The sequence below is a fragment of the Myxine glutinosa genome, chromosome 2 (assembly GCF_964187855.1).
Source record: "Myxine glutinosa chromosome 2, kmMyxGlut1.1, whole genome shotgun sequence".
NCBI classification, from domain to species: Eukaryota; Metazoa; Chordata; class Myxini; order Myxiniformes; family Myxinidae; genus Myxine; species Myxine glutinosa.
Genome location: NC_136262.1, coordinates 106,968,916 through 106,990,549, shown reverse-complemented (window position 1 = coordinate 106,990,549; position 21,634 = coordinate 106,968,916). Strand labels below are relative to the sequence as shown.

General features: G+C 47.9%; 1 protein-coding gene across 8 annotated transcripts in view; it reads left to right on the top strand.

Annotated features, from left to right (window-relative positions):
* The window catches only part of LOC137421449 (uncharacterized), a 30,200-nt gene extending 9,893 nt beyond the window's left edge, over window positions 1-20,307 (top strand). For 4 of the 8 annotated variants that reach the window (XM_068107530.2, XM_068107533.2, XM_068107531.2 and 1 more), the window contains exons 5-9: window positions 10,866-10,949; window positions 11,232-11,327; window positions 11,411-11,530; window positions 19,343-19,650; window positions 19,761-20,307. In XM_068107530.2, coding sequence (XP_067963631.2) covers window positions 10,866-10,949; window positions 11,232-11,327; window positions 11,411-11,530; window positions 19,343-19,650; window positions 19,761-20,009 — 857 coding nt within the window. In that variant the 3' untranslated portion in view covers window positions 20,010-20,307. The remainder of the gene's footprint in view (window positions 1-10,865; window positions 10,950-11,231; window positions 11,328-11,410; window positions 11,531-19,342; window positions 19,651-19,760) is intronic. The other 4 variants (XM_068107532.2, XM_078771393.1, XM_078771391.1 and 1 more) reach the window with 1 other exon arrangement.
* The last annotated feature ends 1,327 nt before the right edge of the window (window positions 20,308-21,634 follow it).

Below are 21,634 nucleotides of genomic sequence, written 5' to 3'. Positions count from 1 at the left end.
CTTCCATTCAGATTTGGCCTGCATTTTCAATTTATGTGAATAGCATGTGGGGTTGTATTTGTTTTGTTTGCATCACATGGTTTTTTGCTCTACTCTCACCTTGACATCAGGGTAATCCAGCCCGGTAGCGTTCCTAGTCCAATAATCTTCCTTTTGTATAGTGTATTATAAATGACTTTTTTAATTCCCTTGTAAACTCTTCACCACTTTGCGAATGACTACAATCAATGTTGCTCATTATCATTACATTATAAACTAAATATTATGCAATTATAGACTACCTATGAGCCTGGTGTTGGCTTAGCGGTTACGGTGCCGGCTTGGGATCCTAGCATCCTGGGTTCGAATCCCGGTCGATTGCTGAATTAACGCCAGGGGGGTTGACTCAGCCTGTCATCCTTCCGAGGTCGGCTAATTGAGTACCAGCTTGCTGGGATGAATGATCACGGTGTGTACCCCGATTTACAATAGGCACACCGTATCCCTGCGCATCCTAAGAGCGTGACCAAGGGTTGGCGTCAGGAAGGGCATCCAGCCATAAAAACATTGCCTCAAACAGGGAACCATGATTGTCATGGGGCCCGCAAGGCTAACCCCTGCTCTAGCGGGGAAAATGGCCTTAAAACGATCATTCATTCATTCATTTTTTATAGACTACAATTTTTTAAGCTTTCAAACCTGTTGGGTGACATGTGACCAGCCTGAAACTGAGGTCCACTCTCTACAGCTCCTTTGCGGGCACATCTGCAACTAGAACAGCACTTGGTAAAGCACTTGCCTCCGCCATGCTGCACAGTTTATGGTTTCTATCCCACTGATAGGCCGGATCTGCATCCGAACCTGAACCAAAATCAAATTGGCTTGTTCTTGTCACCTAGCCAACTCGTCCACCACGCTTTGCCATAACTCATCCACAACTTTATGAAATAGCATGCAATATATCGATTTTGACCCCTTCTCTCAATGGTGAAGAATCACTTTGTTGAAATTTAAAACGTGATCGGATCCAGATGCAGATCCAGATCTTCACCAACATTTAATCAACTCATCCTTATCACACACCCAACCTATCCACCAAGTTTTGCCCTGATCCATCCATAACTTTTTGAGATATTGTGCTATATATTGTTACAGACACGACTTTGATGTTAAGGTGGGCCGAGCGGAATGGCCGTCGTGTCCGCACAAATTACCCGATTATACTCGACGTTGACGGAGCCGCGCTACGCTGGATCAATAAAGGAAAAGAAGACACACGGCTGGATTATAATGACAGACACCAATGTTTCGATTCTCAATTATATTCGTACGGAAAAGGTTAGATTACAGGGGCTAGAGGTAAAGCACAGAAAAGATGGGCACTTAGACACAGGCTTATCTTAACCCCGGACAGACGACAGGTAAACGGGACAAGGCTGACTCACACGGGGATTGATGGCAAGGAAAGGCAGATAGCGATGGCTCAAGGTGCACTCTTGGCTCAAAGCAGGGTACAGTCCGGTCCAAAGATGCGGGGAGGTCACCGCGCTCGGAGGGGACGTTCTTTCTCAGGCGGGTCTTTCTCTCTCAGCGATCGCAGGCAACGTTCTTTCTCAGGCGGGGCGCATCTGACTCAGCGCTCGCAGGTACCTCTTTCTCCAGCTGGGGGCGCATCTCTCTCAGCGCTCGCAGGTCCTTCTTTCTCTTCAGCTGGGGGCGCATCTCTCTCAGCGCTCGCAGGTCCTTCTTTCTCTTCAGCTGGGGGCGCATCTGACGTCACATCCGGCGCGGGGCCGCGTATATCCGGCGGGGAGTGACACGCCCTCGGCTCGTTAGCTCCGCCTCGTGGAATCGGCACGTTGCTTCTCATTGGGTGCGTGCGGGGGGGTTACCGGCTCCGCCCTTGACGAGGAGCTGACAAGGAGCCCCTTTGTGGTAACCCCGTGGAGCGCATGGTCTATGGCGCTAATCGAGCCGGTGTGAGGACGCATCCTCCCCCGCGCCGCCGCCATCTCCTCTGTTGTTGTTGTAATTGTTGGGGAAGAAGATGGAAGGAGGTATGGGAAAGGTCCTAAACTCACTACTGATGCCATATAATCACATTCTGGTGCAACGAAGAGTCAGAATTAATGGAAACGAGTCCTTAACTGACATAGATTAAGAATAACTAGGAAGATGTCCGAAAGTTGTCTACGTGTGGTGCGGTGGACCTGGGCACGACATTTAATGGGGGAATAAGGGGAAGGTCGGCTCTACTGATTGTTGTTTACAGACAATGGGACTAGGGAATGGGGGATTGGGGATAGTTGGGGAGTATTGGGGAAAATAGGGGAATATTTACAAGCGGATATGGAGGCCAAATTCCATATTCGCAACATTGCACCCTTCTCTACCCTCGGGGCGTCCCGACCCGATAAATTTTTACCTACTTTAGTGTGGCACGCAATGTAGTTCCCTCTACTATTAACTCTACCCTGAGTGCGACAGTTTTACAGATATTCACAAATGAGTAAATATGTCCCCCTGCGACGTTGCACCCTTCTCCTCACAGAAACACACCCACAGGATAACCGAATCCGGAAAGAATTCGCAAACTAAACATACAGCCGGTAGGGAGCATTATTTACAAGATTACGCTGATATTTACACTACGATCCAGGACCTGTTTTTGGAGGAACACATGCAGATGTTATGCATAGAGAGAGCGCGCTTGCCAGCATCGATACACCAACCCACGAGTGCTCTGTGGCCGACGGCCTTTAATAACGTGCAGAGCACCCTTCCCGAGCATCAAAAGCACCACCCCACCACCAATCGGTGCAGTCACCATTGTTCATTGGAATAAAAATAAATTCGACAACCCCTAACCCTGCAGGTGTCTCTTGCTCTTCTTGTGGTGCACTTGGTGTTAACTAAAAGTGGTTCACCTGTATGGCATAGGTGCCACGTTGACCCATAGGTCCATCCCCGGGTGGTGCTTGGCCGCAAACGAACTGCGGTCCATTGTGGGTGGCCACAAACATTGCGGTCCATATGGTGTATCGATCCCGGCAGCAAACAGCGAAAGTGCAGGCCCACAACTGCGCAGCCAGCACCTCTCTCTCCTCTCTCTCTACCCCAAAGCCAGATCCTCGGAGGTGGGAGACAAAAGAAGCAGACAAGTGAGTAAGGTGGTAAGGGCGCAAAAGTGCACGCAATGTAAGGTGATGCACACCGGGGGCACATGGGAACCAGGTGAGACAGGTACGTTCCTATCGTACGCCCCCCCCCCCCCCACCAGGTAACCTACATGGCCCCTCCCTTACCCCTTACTGTATCCACAAAACACAACACTACCCATAAACATCTACTTTACAAATCAACAAACATCCCTACTGTCTTCCCCGTTCCTCCCATATACCAAATTCGTCTTCTCTCCCTCCTAACCAATCAAATTTGCCATTTTCAACTCATCATCAGTCCCTCCTAGGGAGGGAGAGATGGAATCACCCCAATGTCTCATCCACGTCGTGATGCGTCTCACAAATCCACAGCAATTTCATTTCCTGCAACAAAACAAAGAAAACACAGGTGTGGAGTCATCATCATCACCACAGGTAAGTGGCTGCGTATGGTGCGACAGGTTCATCAATCCTAACTATTTCCTAAATGACTTTAACAACTTTACACTACCCGGGGTCTTTCTCCGGCCAAACCATTGGCCCTCTTACACTATGGGTTCTAAAAACCAATTCCCATTGGCCAAACTGTGGTGCTCTTCAATTTGGGGTCTCACTCCCCCGATTCATCTCCCGGTGCCCTCGTACAATTTCTGGGCTGCGACGTGTACCTCTCCCAGTGGGTCTACCCACCTGCACACCTCCACCACTGCAGTTTCCTCCGAGCTTACCTGCTCCTTACCCTAACCTAACTACCAGGGGAAGGCCCTCTGGCACTCTCCCCACTCGGTGCCCTCTCTGGCACTGGGCTACCCGGGTCCATCCTCCGGATCCTCGGGCCCCATCCACAACTCTACCGGCTCCCAGAGCCCACCTGCGGCCTCACCTGGCCGACATCCTCACAGTGGTGGAGTGCCCAACCAACTACACACACTAACAGGCTACACGCCCAGCCATTTCCACAACACTAATGCACCCATTCACAACACCATTCTGCAACCGCACCACAGATGCCAATATCCAACCACAATTTACCTGTACCCTCTACCTAACACTTACACTACCCGCCCCGGGTACTCGTGAAAGGGGTCCACTCTTCCCCCATCCACACCTTCGCACCATGCACACCACTCCGTACCACTTACTCCAACTCTCTCCACACACCTGTACCTGCACACCTGTGCTCTCACACCTGGTGCCACCTGCACCCTTCTCTCCCCAAGCGCATTCGCACTGATCCACAACACTCACTACTCACACACTGTTCCACACACCTGTCCAGTTGCACACCTGTGCAATCACACCTGGTGCCACCTGCACCCTTCTCTCCCCAAGCGCATTCGCGCTGATCCACAACACTCACTACTCATCCACTGCTCCACACACCTGTCCAGTTCTCACACAGCATCATCTGAACTACCTGTTACCATGCTAACTTAGTGCTCCCCGTCTTCCCTTTAAACTAAGCACATACCACGTCATTATCATCCACACTAAACTACCTGCGTCCCCACTACAGGTATCAGTCACTAACTAAACTTAACGTTACCTAATGTCATCTTCGCTAGATCCCTATCAATATAACCTAACCCACCCGGGCTAGTTTTCACTGCCATACACCCCATAAGCTATTGCTCCTTTGCCCCACCCTTGGGAAGGATGGTGGATTTGCCATCCCACCACATCGGGGGTCTCTCACTACCAATTTTGCACATCAAATTTCAACAAATCAAAAATTTGCCAATCATCTGCCAATCACTGTACCATTACCAATCATCACTCTGCCAATCCTTTGCCAATCATCAAATTTCGCCTTTTTCTAATTTCGGGGCCAAAACACTAACCTCATTACCCAGTCTACTCACTACTGCCTCTCGGTGCGCCAATTCCTGTCCAAAGCCCGGCTTCGTAAAGCCAAGCAATGGATGCGGGTTGTTCTGTGCCAGCGGCTGGATGCGTCCGGCATTCGGGGCAGGGACGGGGGCTTACCCGGGCCGAGATCCCACGCACCACCTCGGCGTGGAGCCATCCAATTGCCCGATCTCGACCTGCCGGCACGTCTCACCAAAAAGTGGTCGCCATGACGACCCTTTCTATCGGGCTGCCCGCTCCGCCTAGTGGAGCACGGACGCGGCCGTCCCACGCGAGGCCCAGCGTGGATCGCGCACGGCGGTCCTTTCGAACCCGCCGTGGCTCGGATCCCCGCTGGTTCTCGCGGCACGCGAAGCCCGGCACGCACCGAGGGCCCGATTCGGCTATAAGTCGTTCTAAACTCTACCCCGTCTAACGTCGATGCTTCACCTGGACGCTTACACCCCGCAGCCCGTTCCTTGCTCACACATCCAGCCGTTTCCATGCCCCTCGTACCTTTCCTTACACACCCAGGTACACCCATTCCACTCACAGCCTTGGTCACACACCTGACCACCGAACACTTTGGCACACATTCGTTGGTCGCACACCTCACCAAAACACCGCTTCGCACCCCCTCCTCGGTCACCTCCTCTGTGACAATCACAGGTGTGCCCTCATTCGCACACCCAACCACGTGCCTCACCACCAACTCCAGCGTGCATTCCCACTCACGCTCTACCATTCCAGGTGTACATCCTTCCATCCCAGGTGTACATCCTCGCTCACCTGTCACAACCAACTCACTCTCCTTGTCACTCTCACTACTCTCACCTCCATTCTTGACAGCGCACTCCCCCTTACTCTTGACAGCGCACTCCTTCCTCGTGCACCTGTCCGTCACACACCTTTCTCGCGCACACTCTCCCGTTACACCCTCTGTAACACTCACCACAGGTGGACACTCTTCCTTACTTCTGACAGCGCACTCTTTCCTCATGCACCTGTCCGTCACACACCTTTCTCGCGCACACTCTCCCGTCACACCCTCTGTAACACTCACCACACCACGCTTCCATGTGCTCCCTCGCACACGCGCTACGACCGACTCACTCTCGCCAGCACCCTCACTACTCCTTGGCGTGCACTTTTTCCTCACACACCCCAGAGTCGGACTTTCTCGCACACCTCCTTTTTCGCACACCAGACCTGTCGCACACTTCACCAGTGGCCTCTCACGAACACCCGGGTCTATCTCGACCCCCAAGCTCATTAAATCCTCTGGCGCATCATACGCACGACCATATTGGTCACCACTTACACCGGGTCCTCTTTCTCTTCGCTTCTCCTCCATCACCTGCGAATCCCTCATCCGGTTAATGAGCACATCATCACGATCCGAACACAGACTCTGGACCAATTCTTTTACCTCCTCTTTTATCTCTTTCTTATCCTCTCTCCGTCGCTTTTTAATTTCGCTCACCCCTTCTTCCACTTCTTCTAATTTTTGCTTCATCTCCTTCATCTCTTCGTGCGCCCCTTTAAGTTCTTCCTCTAACTCCACTTTATTTTTTTCTATGTGCTCCCGCACCTCCTGCTCTTTAACCTCCATTACCTCTACCACCTTGTCCATTTTTCTCGTCAGGTCCTCATGTACCGTCTGACACTCTTTTTTAATTACCCCTACGTCCTTTTTCATCTCCTTCTGTGTCGATTTTAAACCCTCTATTACCGCTGTGTTCTTCTTTACCTGGTCCCCCAACTCCTTTTGTCCCACTGTCAGTTGTTCTACTCCCAGCGTCAACTCCTCTATACCACCTTGCAATTTTACAGTCCCCTTTCTCACCTCTTTCTCCATGCGCTCCTTACAGTGCCTCACCTCCTCGCGCACTCCTCCGACCTCCTCACTCACTCCTCTTCTGATCTCCTCTCCCATCACTTGCATCTCCTGCCCAGATGCCACCCTCATCTGCTCCATTTCCTCCCTGTGAGCATCCAGTTTGGTTTCTACCCCCATTCTGACCCCCTCTATCTGCTGCTCCATTTGTTTAACTTCCCTTTCCGCTTGGTCCCTCATGTCCCTCAATTTGCCTTCCATACTGTTTTCTAACCCCTCTAACCCATTTCTCACCTCTTTTATCCCGTTGTCTAACCCCTCAAAATTATTGTCTAACTTCCCAATTTTCTTGTCTAACTCCTCAAAATTATTGTCTAACTTCTCACCGGTACCCCTCGCTTCGTCCCTCATTACCCCCATTTGGTTTCCCATTACCCCCAATTGGTTTCCCATTACCCCCAATTGCTCACTCCGAGCATCCATCCGTTTCCCCATTGCCCCCATTTGGTTCTCCAATCGCTCACTATTCTTTTCCATAAGGGCCGTCATTTGTATAAAAAAAAGTTCCAATCTTCCCAGCGGCGCTACTTCGGTCGCGGGCACGGTGACCAGCGAGGCGCCTTTTTGCGCGCCTGAAGCATCGTGCGCGAGAGCGCCATTTTGTGCACCTGCTACCCCCGCTGTTTCGCTCTCCTCATGTCCCTCAATTTGGTCCTGGACCGACCCTGCCTCACTCTCCCCTACCGGACCCCAGCCGTCTTGATCCGCCATAGCGCGACTTGCAAAATTCGAGTTTCGTAAAACAAATACAAATTTTGCTGTTATAATTTCGTCGAGCGCAGTAACCGCGGGACCGCGCTCCGGATCGATTTGGTCGAGCGCCATACGCGCTCCGGCTCGATTTTCCCTCCCACAATTTGGGCCTAACTAATTTAGTCCCGGGTCCGAATCTCACTCCTCGACACCAATTGTTACTCTAATAGTACAATTGGTGTTCCAGAATTTGGGCTAAATAAATTTAGTCCCAGGTTCGAATCCAACTCCTGACAACCAATTGTTACAGACGTGGCTTGGATGTTATTTACCGAGCGGTTTTATGGTATGACCACGTCTGCACAAGTTACCCGATTGTGCCCGAACGTTGACTAGTCCCGCGCTACGCTGGATCAATAAAGGAAAAGAAGACACACGGCTGGATTATAATGACAGACACCAATGTTTCGATTCTCAATTATATTCGTACGGAAAAGGTTAGATTACAGGGGCTAGAGGTAAAGCACAGAAAAGATGGGCACTTAGACACAGGCTTATCTTAACCCCGGACAGACGACAGGTAAACGGGACAAGGCTGACTCACACGGGGATTGATGGCAAGGAAAGGCAGATAGCGATGGCTCAAGGTGCACTCTTGGCTCAAAGCAGGGTACAGTCCGGTCCAAAGATGCGGGGAGGTCACCGCGCTCGGAGGGGACGTTCTTTCTCAGGCGGGTCTTTCTCTCTCAGCGATCGCAGGCAACGTTCTTTCTCAGGCGGGGCGCATCTGACTCAGCGCTCGCAGGTACCTCTTTCTCCAGCTGGGGGCGCATCTCTCTCAGCGCTCGCAGGTCCTTCTTTCTCTTCAGCTGGGGGCGCATCTCTCTCAGCGCTCGCAGGTCCTTCTTTCTCTTCAGCTGGGGGCGCATCTGACGTCACATCCGGCGCGGGGCCGCGTATATCCGGCGGGGAGTGACACGCCCTCGGCTCGTTAGCTCCGCCTCGTGGAATCGGCACGTTGCTTCTCATTGGGTGCGTGCGGGGGGGTTACCGGCTCCGCCCTTGACGAGGAGCTGACAAGGAGCCCCTTTGTGGTAACCCCGTGGAGCGCATGGTCTATGGCGCTAATCGAGCCGGTGTGAGGACGCATCCTCCCCCGCGCCGCCGCCATCTCCTCTGTTGTTGTTGTAATTGTTGGGGAAGAAGATGGAAGGAGGTATGGGAAAGGTCCTAAACTCACTACTGATGCCATATAATCACATTCTGGTGCAACGAAGAGTCAGAATTAATGGAAACGAGTCCTTAACTGACATAGATTAAGAATAACTAGGAAGATGTCCGAAAGTTGTCTACGTGTGGTGCGGTGGACCTGGGCACGACATTTAATGGGGGAATAAGGGGAAGGTCGGCTCTACTGATTGTTGTTTACAGACAATGGGACTAGGGAATGGGGGATTGGGGATAGTTGGGGAGTATTGGGGAAAATAGGGGAATATTTACAAGCGGATATGGAGGCCAAATTCCATATTCGCAACAATATTGTTTTTGGCCCTATCACTCGATGGTGAAGAATCATTTATGAGTTCTCGGAATCCGGATCCGTACTAGAATCAAATCGATTCGTCCTTGTCACACGCTCAACCTGGTCACCTAGTTTGGTCCAAATCGTTCCATAACTTTTTGAGATATCCTGCGCACAGATAGACATATAGACTGACGAACAGGGGTGAAAATGTAACTCTGGCGAAGGTGGCGAATCCAACTTAGGTGGCGAAGGTAATTAATCTTCTTGGGCTGTTCAAATCTCCAGGCTGGCATCCAAGCAGTTGGAAATTCTCCACCATGACACGTCCGTCCTTCATATTTCACACTTGCTATTTACAGGTAGTGGACAAAAAATGGAAAATGAGGAAAACCTGGGTAAATGAGGGCCACCAGCGTATATTGAAAGCAACGACTTCCACACAGGTGTGGCCGATGTGTTAATTAAGCAAATAACATCCCAACATGCTTAGGGTCATGTATAAAAATGCTGCACAGGCCTGGTTGCCTATAATTATGGCTACCATGGCTGCAAGAGGAGACCTCGGTTACTTTCTAAGAGAGGTGATTGGTGGGACATGATTGGCAGGAGCTTCAGTGACAAAGACAGCTGAACTTGCTGATGTTTCACGATCAACGGTGTCAACGGTGATGTCTGCATGGAACTCCGAGGGAAAGACATATTCAGTAAAGGGGCAACAGTGGGCAGAATGCAAACTTTAGGATCTAGATATCCATGCATTAATTTTTAATTTGAAGTGTAAGGCAAAGCAGGTGAGAAACTGAAGATCAATTGACTGTAAATCTCAACCTGGGGTGTGAGCAGCCAGTTACTTCAAAAACGGTGTGCTGAGAACTCCACAGAACGAGATACCATGGTCGCGTTGCAGTGCACAAACCGCTCATCACACCTGGCAATGCACGTTTGTGAGTCCAGTAGTGCAAAAGAGCACAGGTAATGGACTACTGAGCAGTGGAGAAATATGATATGGTCAGATGAATCGTCCTTCACAATGTTCTCGACAAACGGACGAGTGCACGTGTGGTGCCAACCTGAAGAACTCTACAACCCTGAATGCTTGTTTCCAACAGTGGAGGATTCTGGTGGCTCTGTAATGTTGTGGGGCACATTTTCCTGGCATGGTTTGGGTACAGTCATTCCCTTGGAAGGCAAGGTCGATGCCAATCGCTACTTCGTGGTGCTGAGTGAAAATCTTCACCCCATGTTGCAGCATTCCTTTCCTACTGGGAGGAGTGTCTTCCAGGATGGCAATGCCCCCATCCACAGAGCATGTGTGGTCCCCAATGGTTTGATGAGCATGACACTGATGTTATCCATATGTCATGGCCTTCTCAGTCACCACATCAGAACCGAATCGAGCATTTATGATATATTCTGGAACGACGCCTGAGACAGCGTTTTCCATCTCCATCAAACAGGTGTGAGTTGATTGACTTTCCCATGGAAGAATGGTGCCACATCCCTCCTGCAGAATTCCTGACGCCGGTAGACTCTATGCCACGACGCATACTAGCCGTACGTGTTGGCCTGATGTCTATTAAGTGATTTTACATTGGTGTTTCCATTCTTGTTTGTCCACTACTTGTATCTCCTTAAAGACCTTCATCTCCAGTATTGTGTTGGAATATTCCTATCCACTTTGCGTCGATTCACCAGATTCCTACTTGGCTCTTTTTCGATTCTGTTGTCTTAGGCCTTAATACTCAATGGCATCTTGTTTCAGGAGATCACAGCGCAAGGTCTGCTGCTGAACTACTGCAGAATCATCCAGAATCAAAATCAAAATGCAGAATCAAAATACACACAGGTTGGTGACCTGTCTGTATTTTGCCACCTTCTCAAAGGCCTGGCTTCACCTGCTTTTTCAATTATTATTGGTTTCCCTTCAACTCCAGGTGTCTGTGAGATTTTTTTCCCCTTAGTCCGTGTTTATCCACCACTATTATTCAAAGTTAAGACCTGACCTATGATTTGTCTGACTTGAAATATGTCTCATAGCAAGCATTTTGTACAACTTTAAATATCATATCATATGAGGAGTCCCAGAACATTATTGTATGATTTTTGATAAAGTCTGTATTTGTACCAGATCATGGTGAGCGGACATGGTCTGCAGACACGGTGTGCTCCTGGGGAGCAGTGCAAGTGAAGAGAGAAGTCAACGGGGAAGCTGATCCTCAGCCTGGTAACCCACGCATTATAGCGTTGTAGACCCATCATCCATGGTAATTACCTACCCTAACAGATTTGAGTGTTTTGTGTTGGCAGTGCCAGAGGAGGTGGCAGATGGGGGTGCTAATACCAGAAATGGTGGTGGTGATTGTATTGGAAGTGGTGATGCCCTTGAGTGGAAGGTGGATGTAGATTCTAGAAGCTGCACAATGCGGGGTAAGTTGTAGCACAAAGGTGAAACTTGCTTTGTCCATATCGGTCATGTAGTTTGTGAGGAAAATTTGTTCGAGTGAATATGAGGGATTAGGGGAGGGAGCCCGTGGTCCCCCTTCCAGGAGAGATATGGCCATGGGGAGCACAACTTAAGGTTAGGGTATGATCACGATGGCACATGGCCAGTTTTGTTTGTTGTCGATTTCTGAGAAGATTTTTGAATGAAATACCAACATTTGGGGCAAAACCCCCCTTTTATCCCCTCTAAATGGGTGGATCCGAATAGGGAGCACAACCCCATGAGACCTGACTGTCTTGATGCATTGTACCAAATTTGGTCTGTATGGCTCAGGTAGTTGTAGAGAAGATGTTTTAGTGAAAATGAGGTATTTGCGGAGCACAACTAAAGGTTAGGGCATGGTCCCGATACCACGTGGCGAGTTTGATCTGGATCTGTCTGGTGGTTTCTGAGAAGAACATTGTTGAATAAAATACCAATATTTGGGGCAAAATCCCTCTTTCACGCCCTCCACAGGGGGTGCATCTGGATGGGGAGCACAACCCCATGCGACTTGCTGTCCTGATGCAACGAACCAAATTTGGTCCATATTGCCTGCGTAGTTTGTGAGACGTTTTGGTCAAATGGTAACATACGTACGACCGGACACTGGGACCCACCTAGAGGTTATTTCGGAAAAATAACCTAAAAATCATTCCATCCTTCATATTTGACATTTATCTCCTGCACAGAACGCATGGACAAAATTAATTTTACTTTACTTGAGTAACCTTTGTGAAATCAATGGATTTTACCAACTAAAAGTTATTATGGTTTAACCAACAGCCCCAGTGGCATAAGGGTTAAAATCCCGCCCGCACTGAGTCTGTGAGGTCGGCAGTTCCTGGCCAAGTCATGCCAACAACTTCAAAAATGTCACTTGCTTTGACATTCAGCATTTAGAGGAAAGAGCACTGATAGCATCATGTTTTTGACAGCATGATTTGGGTGTGGGTTTCGATTCCAGATAAATCACTTCCTACAGCAACGATAACAACCTCAAATGCGTCTGTTGTAGCACCTCAACAAAATGTTCAGGAGTAGGCTTTTTGATGCGCCGCCCATCGGAATCACTGATTTTGCAGCATCAACATCAGCAATAGCCCTGGTGTTGGGCTAGTGGCTAGGGTGCCGGCTTAGGATCCTAGGATCCTGGGTTCGAATCCCGGTCGATCGCTGAATTAACGCCAGGGGGGTTGACTCAGCCTGTCATCCTTCCGAGGTCGGCTAATTGAGTACCAGCTCACTGGTAATTCCCTGTTTGTCGTTAAAGGCGGCAAAAAGGGTTGGCGTCAGGAAGGGCATCCGGCCGTAAAACATTGCTTCAAAAAGGGGAGCAAAAAAACAACAACAACCACGGTTCCCGAAAAAGGCCAACCCCTGCTTTGCGGGGAAAAATGGCCTCTAAAGGTGGTTTAACATCCAAGTTATTGGCTGTCGGCGGCCACGTGACATAAACCCCCTGACACAGCAGAATACAATGTACGAACACTGGTTTGTGGATGTACTTTGATGACTGAGGTTAGATCTGAGTCACTATCTGTTCCTGAGCTGAACTGCTGAAACTTTTCCATTCACGGCCCTGAAATGATGTAAGAATCTTACACGCTTTGGTTCGCTTGTGGTGGGCTGGTGAAATTTAAGCTGTGGGTACAATTTTTTAAATCATTCTTTCAATTTGAAGGTTCTGTAAAAAAAAGAAAGAAGGGATTAACAGTGTTATTAACAAGTCGATGCAGGTTGTTATTATTCGACCAGTCTAATTAAAACAGTAACAGTTTATATTGTAATTGTAAAAAGTTGGACTAGTCGGTCGTGCCGACGTTTCGGCAAGAATCCACTCGCCTTTGTCACGGCAGATGTTGAAGTGAAGAAGAAGCTTGAGAATCGCCATGTGACCTCCACCATTGGGAGTGTGAATTGGTCTGTAGACCATTGGTCTGGCGTGGGAGAGATGTTATGGACTTGTCCCACGTACGTGACGGACTAATTCGCAAACCGCCCCTTTTGTTGAGAGATTATGATTCAACTCTCCAAAGTAGATTCCTTTACACCTCCAAGCAAACCATTTTTTTTTTTCTCTGTCGAAGATGACGACTTCACCGTTATCAAAGCTGCTGTGACCATGCAGGTTCAGGTTTGTATCTACAGCGGAGTTCAAAGCCTCTTCATAAGCTAGACGACGATGTTTGTTCATACAGGCCTTAAGTTTGCCGAGTTTCTCCTTTGTATTTCTGAGTGCATGATGGGTCTCCACACCTGATGCCATACACCAGGTCGCGTTTCTCATCCTTCCGGATCTTGTCCTTCACATGAACCAACTGGCTGCACGTAATGTTTTGTGCTTCATTTGATGGAACAATGCCAAACTTGGAGAAGGATCTTCTCACTTCCTCAGGCAGCCAAGCCACATACGAAATGGTCACTCGTGTCATGTTTTCTTGAGCTGTGTCCTGTTGTTAACCAGACGTGATTAACAAGTTATTACAGTGTTATTAACAAGTTAATTGTAATTTCATTCACAAGCCCCATCCAAAACCTTGATCTCTTCTACCCCTGTTAATTCACCCCAGATCCACTTTTTTTGAAATACCAACTTCTTTCCTGGAAGTTCTAGCATAGTCCACATGTTTTATACTTCTCCTAACCCCCCTCACCCCCCCCCCCACCCCGCCTTCCCATGCCTCCTCCCCCCAAGCCCTCTCCCTCCCACAGATCTTCCGTTGTCCCTGTTCTCTGCTGTTGTACTTGTGTGCTTCCCTCTCTCTCCCCATCTTGTGTCCCGCTCCCTTTATTGTATGTTTTGTTTGTCCGTTTTTTTTTTTTTGTGATTGATGTTATCTCTTACACGAGCCTCGATCTTGTATATATATATATATATAACCACCTTTAGAGGCCATTTTACCCCGCAAAGCGGGGGTTGGCCTTTTTCGGGAACCGTGGTTGTTGTTTTTTTTGGTCCCCTTTTTGAAAATGTTTTACGGCCGGATGCCCTTCCTGACGCCAACCCTTTTTGCCGCCTTTAACGACAAACAGTGAATTACCAGTGAACTGGTACTCAATTTGCCGACCTCGGAAGGATGACAGGCTGAGTCAACCCCCCTGGCGTTAATTCAGCGATCGACCGGGATTCGAACCCAGGATCCTAGGATCCTAAGCCGGCACCCTAGCCGCTAGCCCAACACCAGGGTCGGCGTCCCAACGTCTGGCGAAAAGATATCATCAGCTGCAATGTCACATCAGAACTCGAAAAATGCGTTCTAACTGAATACATCCAACTCCAACAAACTTTTCGAGCATTTCGGTACACAGACAGCTTGTATTTGAATGATGTCTGCCTCCACAACCATCTGACAGAAGACTTCCTATGTTCTCTTGCATGGGACATCTGCTGTGCTGCAATCAAAATGGAAGTGTGAATATCTTGATGAAAACCTGCTCGACGTGAAAATTAAAAATCATTATCGATTTCGGAATGTTTGACGTACCAACCTTTGACCTGTGACTTAGAGATAAGTGCATCTAGTGTAGCTCCGATACCATGCATGATGGTACCTCACTTCATTTGTGACACAATCCTTGTCGCAAATATGCCCTACAATGGTTTAATCAGCTATGAGCTCAGCAGCAGTCCTCAGTTTTCCTTTGAGAATAGATTTTCAACATGAGGACTCCATCGTCAGACAGCCTCCGTTAACACAGGCCATCTGCGCTGGGATATTTTATTCCGTGAATGGTGGAAAGGTCTCTAACTACTGTGTTCAGTGTAATTAATCTACAACTTTACCGTTCCCAAAAGACAATGAAATTAACCGAATTTGGCGGCGGCATGCACCGGAAGCAGATGGATGGAAGACGTTTCTTACCTTTATTAGGTTTTATTTATAATGAGTGTGGGGAGAGAGGTGGATGGGACATGCAAATCAGAACAAACCGTGCGAGGAAAACAGACGCAAAGATGGATGTGGGGACATGCAAACTTGTACAGTATACAAGGATGAATAAGTAACAATCCTAACCCTACTAAATGCCACAGGCCGCACTTTTACTGACAATGGAGCAGGAAAGGGGTAGTATTGGTATGGGCTGGTTGTGGTCCCATGACGTCGAAGAGACCGGAGTAACTCTGCTCACAAAGGCGAGAAGCAGTGAAGGTCAGGGGTGATGCAAGTGAGGAGGAACAACGCAACACAACAGGCATTTTAAGGCCATTTTCCCTGCTAGAACGGGGGTTAGCCTTGCGGTCCCCATGACAATCTTCTCCATTTTGCCCTATTTTCTGCATCTCTCCTTGTTAACCCTCTTGCCCGCATTTCTTCCTCCACCATCTTTAGCCAAGTCTTTCTCGGTCTTCCCCGTCTTCTACTTCCTTCTACAGGAACGTGAAAAAGTAAGTACACCCCATGTAAAGTTTTGACTTTTTCAACATATTTCACCATACAGCTATTTGATCTTCATTTCAACAATATTCATAGATAAAGGTGATATAATATAACAAATATCATGAAACATTTACATTTTGTCCTCCATTGTATAATTTAAATAAACATAAATGCAAATTTCGCATGTCGAAAAAGTAAGCACACCCTTGGCTCTAATAGGTGGTATTTCCCCTTTTGGCAGAAACAACCTCAAGTAGGCGTTTCTTATAACTGTCTAGCAGTCTCTCACATCGACTGGGAGAAATTTTTACCCACTCCTCCATGCAGAATTCTTTCAGCTGTGCGATGTTTGAGGGGTTTCTTGCATGCACAGCTCGTTTCAAATCCCCCCACATCATCTCGATGGGATTTAGATGCGGGCTTTGACTTGGCCATTCCAGAACCCTCCATTTCTTTCTTTTCAGCCATTCCTTGGTGGATTTACTGGTATGTTTAGGGTCATTGTCATGTTGCAAGGTCCACCTTCGGTTGAGCTTCAACTTCCCGACAGATGGCCTCACATTATCCTCGAGCACCCTCTGGTACAATGAAGAATTCATCGTGGATTCTATGATGGTGAGCTGCCCAGGCCCTGATGCAGCAAAGCTGCCCCAAACCATAATATTTCCACCACAATGCTTTGCAGTTGGTATCAGGTTCTTGTGGTCAAATGCTGTCTTTGGTTTTCGCCGAACATGTCTTCTGGTACTGTGGCCAAATAGCTCCACCTTTGACTCATCTGTCCAGAGCACATTGTTCCAGAAGTGCTGGTCTTTGCCTAGGTGTTCATTGGCAAACTTTAGTCTTGCCCTGATGTTCTTTCTGGACAGCAAAGGTTTCCTCCTGGCACACCTCCCATGTAGATCAAATTTGTTCAGCCTCTTTCTAATGGTAGACTCGTGCACTTTGACATCAACAGTGGCAAGAGCTACCTGTAGGTTCCGTGATGACATTCTGCGGTTCTTTGAGACTTCTTTCAGCATCTTGCGGTCTGCTCTCGGGCTGAACTTGCTGGGCGGCCTGGCCTGAACAAGTTGGCAGTTGTTTGGAATCTTCTCCACTTGTAGATGATCTTCCAGACAGTCGAATGATTGATTTCAAATTGTTTGGAGATATTTTTAAATCCCTTCCCGGACACGTAGGCATCTATAACCTTCTTTCTGAAGGCCTCAGAGAGCTCTTTTGATCGAGGCATGGTGACGCCGCACACTTCAACAACAAAGAGCAAACCAAACTAAATGTCTGAGGTTTAAATAAGACAGGTTCGTCCAAGATTCTCTCTAACGATGTTCTAATCATTTGCACCTGAGCTAGTGCACCTGATTCTAATTTTAGGTATTTGAAGTAGTGATAAATGTACGGGTGTACTTACTTTTTCCACACGCGAAATTTGCATTTATGTTTGTTTAAATTATACAATGGACTACAAAATGTAAATGTTTCATGATATTTGTTATATAATATCACCTTTATCTTTCAATATTGTTGAAATGAAGATCAAATAGCTGTATGCTGAAATATGTTGAAAAAGTCAAAACTTTACATGGGGTGTACTTACTTTTTCACGTGACTGTACATTCATTTCCATCACTCTTCTCAACCAGTCACTTTCATCCTTCCTCAACACATGACCAAACCATCTCAACCTGTTTCTCTTCACAGCATCAATCACAGGCTCTATTCCCATCATCTTTCGCAAATCATCATTTGTCTTCCTCTCTCTCAACGATACTCCACACATCCACCGAACCATTCGCATTTCCAACCTTTCCAGCCTTTGTTGCTGCTCTACGTTCATTACCCATGTCTCGCTCCCATATGCACTTCTCACGCAAGTGAGGAGCGATGAAGGCAATTCAAAATGATGATCCCCAGAGGTCAGGACTAGTGCGTCTCGTCTCCTGCAAAATCCCCTGACTGGGACAAAATCCCCTGCAAAATCCGTCTCTCCCCTGACTATCTCTTCTCCTTCTCCCTCCTTTTGCTTTAAATATTTCCCTATTGATTCTTGTCTTGTCTTTTTGATTCTTGTCTTATATATATGCCGTATATCGCTGCTGTTTGTTTTCTTGATTCTTGTCTTTTTGCAATTGTTGTTTTCATGTATTGTTATGCATTATGTTTTCCACTCTGTCAAAGCGCCTTTGGGCTTCTGGAAAAGCGCTATACAAAATAAATGAATTATTATTATTATTATTATTAAAATGCCAATCGCACTGTCTGGCCCTGCGTTGCACATCCATCCCTCCCCATGGTGTTTGGGCCAGCCTCTCCAAGTCTCGGATCACTCCAATGGCCACCCGCGGGTGTGGGCGGCACCTTGCTCTTGCTGTCATGCCACGCGGGGCATGCCCATAAATAAGTATTTTACCCCTTCTGGGTTTGTATAGCACATCTCGCCTACACAACCTTCATCTCGAGGTTTTACGATACACAACCTTACCCTGACTTGACTCTCTTAAAGATTAACAGTCACTGCCCCCATGGTGCACATATTACATACAACTTAGCATAACAAGTCCCTGTTACATGCAGAGTGGTGTAAATCCATTTCAAAAAGTCAAGGGGGGGTGATATTGAAATTTTCGTTGCGTTGGTGGGGAAACAAGATCTTGGTTGACCCATGCATGGTTGACGAGGCATTTTGCATCCCCGTTGGGGCTTGTGTGCTCATTCAGGGATAAGGGTAGTTTTTTTCTCCCAACAGGTCTACATATAGGAAGGTTTTCATTGCGTTGATACAAGAAAAACACGCGCAAAAGCCACCATAAAGATTTTCCACTTTCGTCTTACTTCCCCTTTCTCTGATAGCAAATGGACAAAGAATCAAACGAACAAATAAATGAACAAAAAACCAAAGCAAATAACATCAATAACAAAAATAAAAAAATGCATGTTATGTTTTTATTTTGCCGAAAATGAAATTCATGGGTAGACAGTCGGAGCCCTACACTTACAACTAATGCAAGTATACTGGTCGCTGCCATTTTTTCCTGTTGAGTACTGCCCGTTTTTGAAGTACTGCCCCAATTTGCAGTACAGTTCCCTTAAAGACTGTCATTAATGAATGAATTAGTAATCTGAAAAAGAAAAATAACGAATGTATCATCTCGATCTTGATATCGTTGTTTTTCTCAATATTTTCATATTTTTAGATTTGACTGTAGGGCGGCTCATTGTGACCATTCTTTAAATGACCTCTCGTTGTGCCACCTTATCATGTGATGCCATTTATACTTGTTCACTTCAAAGTTCTGATATTGTTTTATTGTTATTTAAGTTTTATATCTTTTTTTGAGTTGAGTCTCGATGTATGACGAGTCGGTTCCCACCCAGCCCGGACATTCGAATCTACGAGCTCGACCCTGCCTGCATTCTGCAATGAATCTGAACCCAACCGACCTGGTCACAGCAACACCTCGAGCCACGACCCAGGTCGCTCTTCATGGGCCCCAGGAATGCCCACTGCCGCACCCTTTGGGCCTGATATGCCTCCGGCATCCAATATCCTCAGCGGTGATGCATCTTGTGCTTGGGACGGTATCGGGTTGCCGGACAGGTCGGGCTACGTCCAGCAAGGTCGAGATTGGGAACCCGGCCTCGCGCCAGGGCCGAGCGGCCCTCCCACCGTCTTACAACTACAAGTACAATGCACTCCTGGGAAGATTTTTTTTTTTTAATTATCATTGTCGTTTGTTCATGTGCATCAATATTATATTTAAGGCTTTCATGATTATTTTGTGCTTGCCTCCAGACCTGTGCGATGCCCATGCCGGTGGCAACGGGGGAGCTAAAGCGCCATCGGTGCGAGGAGTGTGGATTGTCGTTCAAGCGGACGCAGCACCTACGAGACCACCGGCGGCGGCACACGGGCGAGCGCCCCTTCTGCTGCACGCACTGCGGCAAGGCGTTCGCTCAGTACGCCACGTTGTCCAGACACCGGCGGAGGCACAACTTGTACATGGCCCGACTTCCACCGCACAACCAGTCAGCTCTTAGTTGATCTGCTGCGGGAGGGACAAGAGATGAAGAGAACCGTAACGAGGGATGTGCAAATGAGGTGCAAATGTGAAACATAAGGGGAGAGGGTCAAGATGAGTGGTGAACTCGTTCAATAGAATGATCCACATGTGGTGGACATTAACGATGTAAAGCTTTCGTTTTATTTCCTGTGCCGAGTTAAAAGTAAACCAGTTAGGTTTACGAGATTTACTATATCCTTCATGATGGTTTTTTTCCCACTTTCGAGCCTTGTATGAAAATATCAACCAGTAAATACAACTTTGTGAATTTCCAACCGATTTTTGAGAAAACACTCACATTTTGCGTTTGGGGGTCCCTGATTGGCTGTGAAACACACGTGACAGAAATATGCATTCCACATCGAATCATGTCCTCCTCTGGCTGACTGACCCGCTCCTAAGCTGTCTAACCTGGGTTTCAATCCTGACCTTGCTATAACCTGTCATCCAGGTGTTTCACAGGCAGGGTGATTCGTCAGTGTGTGTGCCATTCCTCAGATGGACGTTAAACGGGCCTTCTGCCTGTGGCATTAGTTGGTGGACGTTAAAGATCCCACGTGGTCTTTCTGGAAAAGTAGGCGACCTATGCCGGCACCATGATAAAATTATAAGTTCCTGCCATAACCTACAGAGGGCACTGCATCAGCGGCGCAGCGGTGCTCTCGGCCAATGGTGCCATCCACAGCCGAGTGCTGCATATGAAAGATGTACTCCAACCCCAAATCCCCCCCCCCCCAACCCCCACCCCCAAGGGCCAATGGCATGTTGCCATTCTTATCTGACCCATGGTTCATGTGAGGTGCCAAGGTTCAAATCCCACATACTTCCACTGTCCCTATAATTCATGTAAAAGTAGATTCTTCGTATACATTAGTGGGAAATTCACCGAAGTCGTTTGATATCCAACGGTGCATTTTAATTATTTTATGTAATAATGTGCTCAAACATTCGATAATGATCAGGTCGAGTAATTCTCAGTTTTTTGTCCCGCGTCACACCGCGGAGCGAAAGGGGGACTATGGTTTTCCCCTCCGTACGTGCGTGCGGGCATGCGTGCGTAAGCGAAGGACCGCATTCGAATTTGGTGTACGGGTGCAACCCACGTCAAAATCCAAGATGGCCGCCGCCATGTATGTCTGACGCCATGTATGTCTGAACGTTGTGAGCGGAATATCTTGAAAAATAAGCAAAGTACCAACTTCTAATCTGGTGTGTGGGTGCATCTAGGCATAAGGAAGAACGCTATTGAAAATTGGGTCGCTACGTCAAAATCCAAGATGGCCGCCGCCATGTATGTCTGTCTGAATCCTCTCTGGCCTTGCCCCCCCCAGCTCTCTCTGGGCTCTGTCCCCCAAATATTCCTACAGGTCGCACAAGATCTGCCTGCAACCCTCTTATGGTTAAACTGCCAAAATCAAGGCTCTCTGCTCACCTTCACTCCTTCATTCCTCTTTTCTCCTGCCTCTGGAACAAACTCCCTCACTCTCTTCAATCCCACTCCACCCTCCAGGTCTTTAAAACAGCTGTTCACCACCATCTCTTATCTTCCCCCATCCAAAACCTTGATCTTTTCTACCCCCGTTAATTTCACCCCAAATCCACATTT